This window comes from Patagioenas fasciata, chromosome 5 (genome assembly GCF_037038585.1).
Source record: "Patagioenas fasciata isolate bPatFas1 chromosome 5, bPatFas1.hap1, whole genome shotgun sequence".
In the NCBI taxonomy this organism is placed as follows: Eukaryota; Metazoa; Chordata; class Aves; order Columbiformes; family Columbidae; genus Patagioenas; species Patagioenas fasciata.
Window position 1 is genome coordinate 36,025,493 of NC_092524.1, and position 12,795 is coordinate 36,038,287.

At 36.6% G+C, this 12,795-nt stretch overlaps 1 protein-coding gene across 12 annotated transcripts in view; it reads left to right on the plus strand.

Moving 5' to 3' along the window:
* Positions 1–8: 8 nt before the first annotated feature.
* FSIP1 (fibrous sheath interacting protein 1) overlaps positions 9–12,795 on the plus strand; it is a 90,376-nt gene continuing 77,589 nt past the window's right edge. For 7 of the 12 annotated variants that reach the window (XR_011739365.1, XR_011739366.1, XM_071809333.1 and 4 more), the window contains exons 1-6: positions 9–274; positions 1,355–1,486; positions 2,844–2,919; positions 3,922–4,020; positions 5,607–5,779; positions 6,712–6,796. Coding sequence is in view for 10 of the 12 variants with exons in the window: in XM_071809333.1 (XP_071665434.1) it covers positions 167–274; positions 1,355–1,486; positions 2,844–2,919; positions 3,922–4,020; positions 5,607–5,779; positions 6,712–6,796 (673 nt within the window). In the remaining 2 variants the exon portion in view is untranslated. The other 5 variants (XM_071809325.1, XM_071809327.1, XM_071809326.1 and 2 more) reach the window with 5 other exon arrangements.

The following is a 12,795-nucleotide window of genomic DNA, read 5'->3' on the forward strand; positions in this document are numbered from 1 at the left end:
GAGAGGCGCGCTGCTCATACAGCATTTCTTTCTGTCAGAACGGAGGAGACAGGCCTCAGTGGCTGACCTGGCGACTCAGGTCTCGTCACCGCGTGAGAGCCCGATTATATTTGCATCCCTGGGAACGGCTAAGAAGAACTCGAACATTGTCACCCCCGTCCTGACGATGGTAACTCCCCAATTGAAAGCTAATTATCGCGAGAGTTCGGCGAATTGGTCGTCATGGGAACGGCGGCGGCGGTTGTGCTGCCTCCTGTGCTGCCGCCCCCTCGCGGTAAGGACGGCCCGGCCGTGCTGGCCCGGCGCCCCCACGGGTTCTGTGGTTTCCCGCTTGGTTCTGTGGGCGGGCGAGGGGCGGCGGCGCTTCGGGGCCCAGTTCGGGGCCTCCACCCCCCTGTGCCGCGCCCGGGAGGTCCCGCCGCTGCTGGGGCTGTAGCACCAGCCCTTCGTGAGATTGGTGGACGGTGTGAACGGGCTTCTGCAGTGCATGAGCCTGAGGTGCATGAGTTGAAATGAGTGAATTAATATAAACTGCTCTTTTTCTTCTCTGCTTGCTCCCTTAGACTGTGTCGTGATGTGATGGGCCTGTGTATGTGACTCAGTTTGTCCTATTTCTTGTGCTGAAATAAGTCGAATTCTCTTGGGGACTCTGAGATTAATTACCAGTGCATGTCACATGCTCAGGTATCTAAGTCCTGTGAATTCACACAGTTTTTGCAGAGAACCAAGCACTTCTGTTGTTAAAACTCGAATTGGGACTGGGAGTGTGACTATTTGGAATTGGGAACTTCTCTCATTTAGAATTACTGAATATAAAAAGCTTTTGGCTGCTTTATTTGATATGTTCAAGATGTCTATAAAATGCCCTAATTGTTTTGTTGACGCCAACTTTGCCAGTCCTGTGTTTTGCAGGGGGTTGGATTAGATGATCTTTGAAGGTCCCTTCCAATCCAAACTATTCTATGCTTCTATGTTTATAAAAAAAGAAAAAAAAATGAGCTGTGACATTTCCTTTGTTGTGATATTACTTTTCAAATTTAAGCCATTTGAAGTTTCTTTGACAATAAGCACGTTTGAACACTTTGGCTGGCTAAATGATATAAATATATATTTGTACATGTATTAAAAAGTGTTTACTTGTGTGGCAAGCTAGTCTATACAGAAAAGACCTCTCAACATTGTATTGCTAGGAAGGATTTGAAGCTTGATAAGTCTACATCTGAAATGTGACTGGGCTTGTGTTGCTTTATTATGAAACACAGTTTGGAAGGTTGTTGTGCTTTTTTTTTTTTCCTTTCTTTCTTTTCTTTTTTTTTTCTTTTTCTTTTTTTTTTCTTTTTTTTCCTGATTTTAGGTCACAATGGATAATACAAGGGGGAGCTTGGATAGAATTTCAAGACCTGCATCTAGCTCAAGAGCTTATCCTAATGGTAGATCTTCAAATACATCTATGGAGTTATTAACACCAGAGCCATGTTTACCAAAGGTAATTATTTTCATCTTTAGCGGGTTGGAAACTCTGTGCCTAATTCTTCTTAGCAGAATGCTGAAGAAGTAAGATTCTACATTTTTAGCTTCATATAGAGTTCTGGGCTCTAGAGGTGTGCTGAGGGGTTACATGGAAGTTCATGAATGTGGGCTACTCTTTATGCATGCATGGATTTACATTTAATTTCATTTTTCGGAATATGTGTTACTTTTATATTTGCCACAAAAAGGGCTATTCAGCAGTACAACCTGGAAAACTTGTTTGTCTTCCTCTTTGTATTGAGTCAGATTATTAAATAAATTCATTTTTAAGCAAAAAACATTCAAAGTTCTGTCAGTAATGTGTAGACACACAGATACAGGCTGTTGATGGATGAGCCAGTATGTGCAGAATTTCACCTCCATCTCATTTGTGCTTTTAAATTTAAGTTGGAATTAAAATTATTTTCCTTATTAGAAGAAAACATTTCACAAGTTGAATTTTTGACTACAAGGCTCTCTTGGGATATGTTTGAATCAAGTCTAAAAAAACCCAGAAGCATAGTATTCCAAGAAATATGTCAGCTCCAGGGATTCAACAAAATCCATCAGAAGTAGCCGTTTGTCCATCCTCTGAGAAAATTAATATTGGGAATTAACTGAATTTTGGGAATGGGATATGTGACATAGTTCTTGGGATGTAGGAACTGGGATCTGAGAATTAGAGATCTAGATTGATTTGTTTAGATTAGTCCAGTTGTATTGTACCTCGGATCACCTGTCTGTAGAATGGGATCATACGTGGGTGCTTCACAGAAGTATTAAAATATTTTTTAATAGATTGACAGTTAGGTGTTAAAGTTGACATCGGGTAACTCTGAATCCAGGTTCTGACCTAAATATCACTCTGGCTGTTGCATGAAAATTGTGGTCTCTTGAGACCGGTGAGTTAAGTATAAGCTTTTCAACCCTTCAAAGACTATAAAAAACTCTGTAGTATGAGCAAGTGATTGGGATGCGACCTGGTACAGAGCACCCACAGTGTCAGGAAATGGATGAGGCTGTTGTACACACAGACTCAGCTGGTTGGCTGTATCCTCTGCTGCAGCAGAAGTGGCATAAACCCCTGGAATCACTTCCTAGCCTGGCAGTCCCAAATCTGGCAGTCTGTGGAAAAGTGAGCTTGAGAATCAATGTGATATCTAGGAAACAGGGCTCAGATCAGGTCTAAAAATGGTGATTTTATTTAAGAAGTACTCTGCAGTCTCGTATAGAATCATTGTTAACCTTTGAGATAGTATGTGATTGTTGTGAATATCTTTTTCTCCCCTCCAAAATTTCTATTTTTATTATAGTAATTAATTTGCATTTCATAGGATGATTCACCTGTCAGTTTGGCTGCTAGTTATCAAAGAGACAGTCTAGAAGACAGCTGTCCAGAAGAAAACAAAGGTGATGACAGAGAAAAATCTGATATCAAGGAAGTAAGAACAGATCAGCAAACCACAAAGGAGAGTTTGACCTTCTTTCTTCAGAAGTGTATACTGAATCCCAATGAGTTGTCAGCTGTGGGATTGACTAAAACTTGCTTGTGTTGTGGCTACACCAAATATCATGTTTGTATAGTTTGGGTAAAACTTTATTGGTGGAGAGAAAAGAGAATGCAAATAGGTAAAATTCTAGAAAAGAAGGAGGTGTCAAAATTAATACTTTCACTTCTTTTCACTATTTTGAATCCATCTTTGAAAGAAATGTGTTATCGCTGCCATTACCACTACAGTGTATGTCTCATGGCTTCTAAGCTGTGATGTGCACCTTGGTAATGACCTCAGTGTTCGAGAGAAACCATCTGCACATGTTTCATGGACCATGTTAGAAAGTGTTTTCAGGGAGGTGTTTTTAACAAACTTTTCACAGATATACTGATAATTTTCACAGAGATTCCTAATCACTTTTTATCCTAATACTGGCCCATCACTCCAAAAAAAGTTGAAATTATAGTTGTAAGTTACGGTATCTAACAACTGAACAATGCTAATACTAGTAGCATACTATAAATATAAATATGCAAAATCTCATTTTAATGAAAGCACTTGTGTAAGTGCTTCAGATGGCATTTCTTTTGGCATTCTATAAATGGTAATACATTAGCTTTCTAGAGCTTCTGGCTATTTAAAAACAGAGATCCAAAGGCCAGTATGAGAATCAGTGGGAAATTTGGGTACCTTCATGACAGAGTTGGAGGCAAAAGAAATCACTTGATTCCTGCTCCCATGTTCAACATGATGTACTAGTAGGTATCATTGTTTAAACAGTAAGCACTGCAGAGGCTCCATGGTGACTCCTAGCTGATAAAAATGTATTTTGATCTCTTAACTGTTAACATTTCATACAGTATCTTTAAAAATTTATTTCACATCTATTGTGAAAGGCTTTTTCCTGTGTTTTTTTCAGGATTGATCTCTAGTTCAGATTCTGGAGATGAGAGCACTGAAACACAGACTTCAAAATTCTGTGAATTTTCCCAGGGGACACTAAGTCTTGCAAAAGCAGGTATTGCTTTTCAGGTGTCTAGAGTAAACAGTGCAATAAAACTTTTCCACTTTTTTTGCCTTCCTGCCCCCTTTTCCCCTCCCCCCGCTTCCTCCCCTTGCCCCACTCCCATTTCCCACCTTCCGTTCTCACCCTCATTCTCACCCCTTTTTCTCCCCCTTTTTTTCCCTTGTTATACTTCTAGGAGAGGTTGGGACCACAGTGTATTTATGTGTATATTATATAGTTAGAAAGAAATATTACCAATTTAAAATGCATATGCATTGTGAAATTCAGGAGGTATTGGATTAATTCTTTATTTAAATATTATTTTATTAAAGGATATACACTTCCTCTAGTGATATGATAGCATTTGAGTTTTACATAGATTTGATATATCTAATGAGGCAGACTCCAGGGGTGATTGTAACTAGTGCAGCAGAGCTAGTCACCTAAGAGAACAGAAATTGGATAGAACTCAACTTCAAAACTTCACTCAGTAGTTTTAGGTTCAAATCCATCCGCTGGGTTTGGGCCAGTCGAAGTAAGCGCTTTTTTTAATCTTCTGGTTTTGGAGCTTCCCTGGAGCTCAGTTAGATTTTTATGTTCTCCCCTTGTTGTTTCATTCGTCACTTTTTATGGCATAAAGGAGACCAATGCATCACAGTAAATGCTCGGGATCAACGGGTGTATAAATAATTTGACCTCAAAAGATTAGAAAATGAAAAAATATTGGAGGGCTCCAAAACTTGGAAGTCTGGAAGATGGGGACAGTGATGCAAGTGTTTCCTCTACTCTTGCTATGGAAGCTAAGTTTGACCAGAAAAGAGGGTAGAGCATAAGGATACTATAGGAAGGGACAAAGCTGAAAGTAATCAGAAATTGTAATCTGCATGTTTAGGAAAAAAGAGACAGTACAAAAATCTCTCTTAATGAAGTAATGCTAGTGTCCATAACATTTCACAAGTTCTATTTTTCTAAAAAACATTTTTCTGGAACTAGTCTCAGAATGTAATTTGACTGAAATAGAAGTCAAGACTAGAACTTCTGTAACATTTAAAAGTAGAGATACTACAGAGTCTCTCTTAACCCCAGAATTATTAATTTTAATGAATGATATTTCAACATGTATTCTACTAGTGAGGCTGAAGAAATTATTTTTGATTTTTAAGTTTATTTTGTCTGTGATTTTTGCTGATACTGTGGAGATGTTGTCACTCTTCCAATACAAATCAAACAACCTGCCCATAATGTTGGGGTTCTTCCTCCCCCACACCCTTCTGTCCAACTGCTACATCTCAGAGTTTGATTCAGAGTTCTGTTAGAAAATTTTTTATATTTTTCCCTGCTATGAAAAGGTTTAGAAATGAAAATTATATAGATGTTTGAGAATAATTGTACTCTTGTCTGTGGTTGTTATCAGATTACTTGTACTGCTGTTGTGTGTGTGTGTGGTGATGTGTGTTTTGTTTGTGGTGGGGTTTTTTTGTTTGTGTTTTTTTTTTTTGTGTGTGTGGTTGGTTTTTTTTTTGTTTGTTTGGGTTTTTTTGTTTCTTTTTTAACTTGAAATGCTTCAGGCTAATGTTAATTTAAAATACATTCTACAGCAAACTCTTCCAACTTGGAATATTCTGAAGAAACAGATGTAGATCCTCAGATTCAAGCAGCTATAAAGAAAATGAAGAAACTTGACACAATACTGGCAAAAAAACATTTTAAGGAGAGAGCAATTAAAAAACAAGGCAAAGAAATAAGGGCAAAGCTCTGGGAGGAACTTAAGGTTAGAAGCATTCTGCTTGTTTTATAAATAGTGTATCTTAGAGTACTGTCTTGCAGAATTATAGTATTTCACAGACATTTTTCATTAAATAACTCACAGTTGGCTGATGAAAGTGAAGAAATGGATCTTAAAAAGTAACTTTGAATAGCTTTTAATACCTGTTGGTTAGGCAGTCTTTGAAAGAAGGCTGTGGTCCTTAAAAATGGATATGACCAATATCCAAATACACAGCTGTATCGTTGTGATTTACTAGCACAATCTTATGGTTGAGCTCACTACTTGCAGGTATGAAAAGGTGTGACAAGAGGTAATGTCTGTGAACCCAGATCTAAAAAGTGCTTATTCTGCTCTAGTGTGACTGTTCCTAGACCCATCTATTTCAGTACTGTCTGTTACTGAGGAAATCAGGGATGCCCCAAAAGGACGGCATAAGAAACCTACAGCACAAATTCCTTCACATTATACCTGTCCTGGTCTCTGGCAGTTAAATGTCACTTGATGCCTGGAAACATGAGAGTATTTCCTCTGAGGTTAAGCATTGTATAATTTACATGAATACAAAAATCAGTTGCAAAAAAGACATGATTGCATTTGGTTTGACTACATCTCGTAATTTAATTTAATTTGGATTCAGAACCATATGTACATTACAAAACTTCTTTGTCTGGTGAAATGTGTCTCCATGTAAGAGATAATATGTAACAGAGGCTTTAAAGTTCCACCATGCCTTTGTCATAACTTAGGAGATGTTCAGGTAGCCTCAAGAAGAAAATAAAGCAGCAAGTAAACGTTGCCACTGAGCATGGAATTTTTAATAGTGTCTGAAGTTCATTAGGCCTGATAAGCAGACAACGTATTTTGCTTTAAAGTATTTACTTTAGAGTAAATATATACTTGTATCTGAATATTATTGCTGTATTTCTTTTGAGTAGTTTATCGGAACCACTGGAAGCCATGAGGAGATAGAAAACACAAAACTTTTTTTAACTTTGATGTCATCGTGGCAGGATACTGCTGGTAAGTAAGCAAGAGTAGTAAATACCCTGATGTAATTATCCTGTATTTTGATTACTATTAATATTTTTGTTGGTTACTATAAAAATAAAGCTTTAATAGCTTTCAGGATTCCCCAGGCTGATATACCTAGTGTAGTAAAGGCAGGCAGTTAAAAAATATGAGGTGTAAAAATGTTACCTAGAAGCTCAAGGGATGTGGGCCTGGCCACATGTGCGTCTTGGAGAAAATTTTCATGTGGGAATGGGAGAGAGTTGGAAGGAAACAAAGGCAATGCCATGGTAAGGATGTCATAATAGGATAGGTCCAGAGGGAGGGAAATCCTGAGCCTTTTTAGAAATTGTTAACAAAAGAACTGAAGGAATGGGACCAAATTGTGGTACTGAGTTATATGTTGGAAAACAATACAGGAGGAGGTGTGCACAACCCAAGGTCTTGCAAGATGGTACAAAAAGGAGTATGGGTCATTTATGTCAAATTTGATACTGATTATGTTACATTTAATTCACTTCTAAAAGAATTTAAGATTCTGAACGTGAGAGAGAATTTGAGCAAAAGGGATTGTACAGAGTGTGATTCTATGGAAAGGCACAAATATGAAACATGACCTTAGTTCTTTCAATCAGCTTTTTTCCTGAGAGTTCTAGGGAATAAAATTTAGGCTAGATGTCGGTTTTAAAAAGTGAAACTATGTTAAAGACATGCTAGCAGACTATTCTCAGGAAGAAAAGACCAGGAAGTTTAATAAGATAATTTCTGAGTTTCATCATGATATGACAATGAAGACAAAAGTAGTCAAGGTGAAAATAAACACACTGACAAGAATGAACATTTGCATTTTAGTCTTTTAATAAATATCACTTCCATCTTAAGTAGCATTTAAAACAACAGATTTTATAGCTCCATTAAAAGTAGAGAAATGACTAATGAAGGATATAGTTCTTTAACAGGAAAGGTAAATGAATAGTTAATGATACAGAGAAATGCATAATGTGATACATAACAAAAAATACTATGATCAAAATTACAGTGAACACCAGTAAAGTAGGTAGAATAGGGAAAGAAAAGTTAAAAAAACTATTTAGAAATGTTTTCTCTGCTGAATCAGAAGGACACAATTCTGTTGAAATTCTAAAGCAAATGGTTGATATTCTGAAGTATCCGCAGTTTTCTTAAAGAATGCACAGAGGATGTGCATGCTCTCACGGACCTGAAAAAATAAAATATTTGGTATTTTAAAATCTCATTTTTCTTTCTGTGGCTGGATTCTTACTGGGGGTGATGGGGTGACATTGGAAGAAACTGTAGGCATCCTGCTCACAATGTCTTTATAGCGGGGGACAGGGGGAACAAAACCAGACTGAATTTCTCAAGATATACCATGTCAAAATGGCTCAGGAGTGTGTTGTTGTGGTTGTTTTTTGTTTTTGTTTCTTTTTTGTTTGTTTGTTTTTGGGTGGGTTTTTTGTTTTTGTTTGTGTTTTTTTGTTGTTGTTGTTTTGTTTTTAAATTCTATTTGAATACTCTCAGTGCTGAGTTCTCAGAGATGTGTCAATCATCTGTACATTTTGTATCCTGTCTCTCATCTGTATACCTTAGTTGAAAGGAAACAGAATTGTGGTGCATTCTTGTTGGGGAGAGAACAAGGATTTGAGGTCTGAATGGTTATTGCTGAGCAAAAATCTCAGCTTGAATGTTGGAAGTACGTGCACGATAATGGTGGCAATGTGTGGTTAAAAATTTCAACAGAACTTATTATTACAAGGTAACCTGCTTTTATTTCTATACTAACGTTTGGTTTATAATATTAAGGGAAGAACACAGAATTTCAAATGGGTGATATTTTGAAAGTTTCCAGTAGATGTCAGGATATAGTAAGCAACCAGTAGGCCAGCAAGACTGTGTAGCTTCAATGCCTCTTATTTCAAAGGTAACACCTTGTTGTAGGGGTCATGTGCATTACACAGAATCACAGAATGGATGGGTTCTGGTGTATGGTACTGGTAAAACTCTGCATAGTTTAGATTCATGTTTTTCCTCCAGCTTGATCTTTATGTGGAACTTTCTGTGACTTGCTAGTACCTTACTTTTCAGGTTATATTTATTTTAATGAGTGCCCCAATAGATGCCCCAGTTGATAGTGAAATGGAATGCAGTTCATATATTTTGCTTTTCAGAGCCTGAATTTGCTAAAGAGCTTTATTAACTAAATTATATAGGAAAGGTATTTATTTATAGCTTTTAATGTGGCTGTGAAATTGCACACATCTTCTGGGTACAAAATCATTAATTAACTTACGTGTCCCAGCCTCTCAGGCACAAAAAATCCTCTGGTAAACTCACAGTAGAAATGGAGATCAGGAGGTAATTAAATGGCCTTAAATTCATTCCCCTGTGCTCTGTGTAACAAAATCATACTTTCAGTTGAGTCCATTAAACTTCATTATTCCAGGATGTTGTTTCTTTCATTGTGGAAAAACACATTTTTCATACATGATATATATGATTCTTTGCAATACAAATCCTTTTCTGTAAGTGCTAAATCTATATACTGTGAGTTAATGTTCTAACTTGTACTCCTACTTGATGTATATCAATACTATGTCTGGTTTTTTTTTTTTCCTTGGAGTAAGTGAAACAGTTCTCACATGCTAGGATGTTTGAACACTTTTATTCTAGACTATACCCTTGACCTAAGCCACTTGGCAATCTAATAATTCATTCACAAGCAGACACCAGCTGTGGAAACCTGGATACTTTATTCCCATTCAGAGTTCTAGATGACTTGCTACGTGGTGTCTGCAGAGACTTTTGAACTTGAAAACCTGGGGCTGTATCTTCTAGAATGTAATTATTTGTCCCGTATGGGCAGTAGTTGTTAAAAACAAAAACACAGCCCTCTGAAACAGCATAATTATTCACAAGACACATCTTACACTTTTCCCTCTTCTTTATCTCTTGAGAAATATGGTAGTTATGTAACTCATCCAAGTAAATTTCTTTAACTTCCATGTATGAAATCTTATAGTATGATACACATGAGACTAGATCTTCTTTAAATACATTTTAATTAAATTTTACTGAAAAAATTCCTTGCAGTTGCCTTCCATGCTAAAGAAGGTGAAATATGTACTTCAATATTTCACAAATTAATCCAGAAGTTTATGATTGCCATAAAACCCAACCTAATCAGGGTAAGGTCTATTAATTCTATTGTTGGTATTTCTAGATATGGCAAAACAACATGTACAATAGGTGGGTATTGAAGACTTGGCCTTTGTGGCTAGGCCAATGAAATCAGAGAAAACAAGGTTGCTTAGTGGAATGGCGACAGTTCTTATTTTTTAACAAATTATAAAAGAGAATAATTTTATTTGTGACTTACCTAAAACGTTTTACTCAACACACTAAGAAAATTCTTACTGCTGGATTTATAAAACTTCTTTCATTGCAAAATGGTGAGATGTATAACTGATTAATTGTAAAATGTATCATTAGTTCTTCATAAAAATTCTTCAAAAAACTAGTCTTTGCTGTTATTCGAAGGTACTGTAACTTTCATTAGTAGGCTTATAGTCAAGAAACCATCTAAAAATGTAGAGTGGTGCTGTATGCAGTTTCAACTGTTTTGTAATTTTTTTGTTTTCAGGAGGAATTGTATGGATGTTGTGACAAACTTTAATCTTCAGACACCTAATTTTATATTTTGTTATGCTGATTATTGTAAAGGTGCATTGCTTTTATGGATTAAGTACTTTCTGGCAAAAATCAAACATCTGTGCTGATTCTTTTAGACATCACCTCTTTATGTGCACTGTATAGAGGTTTCAAATACTGGTAGTAGTGTAGTGTGTCCAACACTTCAAAATAAATGGAACTCTGCTTTTGTGCCTCTGTCCTTTCCCTATTTGAAATTCAAATTTGTATGGTTGAGTAACTTCTCACATGTGTTGTGACATAAGAAGAGTAGCTTCAGCTGCCCTTGCTGTCAGCTGCAATTGTTTATTTCTTTGTCATCTACCATTCTATGTAAACAGAAGGAATCTGTCTTCCTGGTGACTGGCTAAGATGAGGAGGACATAATAAACGGGTATTTCTCAAAGTTGAACCATTGATGGCAGCAGAATCTCTGCACTTCTTAGAATGTGACTCTGTTTAAAATTGTAAACCTGGACCTCAGCTCCCTTATTTTATCATTTGTCTTAGTCCATCAATATCCGACCTTAACTTTCTGTTATTAAATGTTTCTTCACACTGGGTTGGAGCAGTGCGGTGCTTTTGATTTCTGTCTTCCTACCATCTGTCTTCATTCCTCCCTTAAACTGAAGTTTGGACCTCAGCTTCCACCATTACAATTTCTGAGTTGTGCTGGAGAGTCCTTGAATAGCAATGGCAGGATTCACTGCCAGTATTCAGGACTGCAGTGACTTCTGAAGCTCCCAGTACAGGCACAGTTGGGAGCTGCTGGTGCCTGCACTCTTTTGAGATGTTCTACATTCTCCCAGTTTGAGAATGCATGAAATAGAGACCACTTACAACTTAAGAACAATGAATTACCTAAATGGCATTTGATGTTTCTGCTCGAGGCTTTTGGCATGGTTTCTGAATAGCTAAGACTTATTGTTTTGGTTGCTTTTGGATTTCTGGGTAACAGTTGTTTTAAAGGCACACCCTAACTAAGAGGAGCTTAACTTGTGAAGAAGAGTGTATGGAGTTATATTATATTACTTTAGCAGTCTCATCAAGATTTGTACCAAATCTACCAAAACTTGTATGCAAAATTTGTTGAGCTGCAGTCTCTCTTTTACTTACCCATGGAAATATTCAGTGTATTCTTTGTCTCAGTGATCCATGTCTGTTCCTTTACCTGCATGTTCACAGATGTTCTGTATGATAGCTCCCTCTCAAAAATGCTTATTCTGCAGATAGAGAATGATGTAGCTTAAAAGTAATGGTTTGTATATGTTGCATGTTATGTTGGTGTTTGATGTGTTTTGCTCATTTCAGGATACAACTTGTCATGTTTATATTGATTCAGAAATTCTTATATGGCCCAGTTCCTTCATAGATTCAAGATGCTACCTGGTAATGTTAAAGATAGTTTGGGATGCTTTCAGTAAACAGTTGTGCATTTGAACAGTGACAGGGTTTTCTTCTTCCAGCCCCTCAGTCCTTTAAGGTTTATTTGCAATTTGATGGTAAGTCTGATTGATAAGAATGCTGCAGAGTTTTTCCTCCATAGTGTGTAAAAGGCTGTATGGAATTTGTTTCATACTTTTTGCAATTTGCTTTCAGGGTACTCACTTAGAAAAATATTTACTTCCATGTAAACTTGCACAGGCTATCTTCTATCATCTCACATGTTAAACTGGAGTTTTTTGTAGGCAGAGGCCAGGCATTTTTCGAATCTCTACTTTCCAGAAAAGCAAAAAGTACCATGCCTACTTTTGAAGTAGTTTTTGGTACTTAGAAGTTGCTTGTATTTGCTTAGGCTTGTTATTTAATGTGATAAATATTTGCTGTTCATAAAGCAACTGCTGTTTTTGGACTGGTGAAAGTATCTTAAACCTGAATATGTGCTCATTTTTGTATGATGGATAGAAATCCATTGTTGAAAAAATGTACGTGTGATACTGTCAGAATATCATGTGACTGTTTAATAGCTTTACAGCTCTATGGCAAGTTTTATTTTTTAAACAAAATTTGTTTTATAAGCTGTGTTATAATAATATCAACTATATCATCTGTTCTTCAGCTGTTTTATTTTAAAAAATGTACTTGATATGTCTCCAAATAGTTCTGTGGTTTTTTTAAAAAAAATTATTGTCTGGTTTTGTACTGATGGTAAAACTGAAACAGTGATAGGGTTTGAAGGAATGCCGTGGCTTTTAAAGCCACCATGTTTAACATTTTTGAGGTCAGAAATCCAGAAGTATTTTAGTCTTTGCAACATTGATTGATTTCATATAATGTACACTGAAAAATGAGATCAGATTTTGACA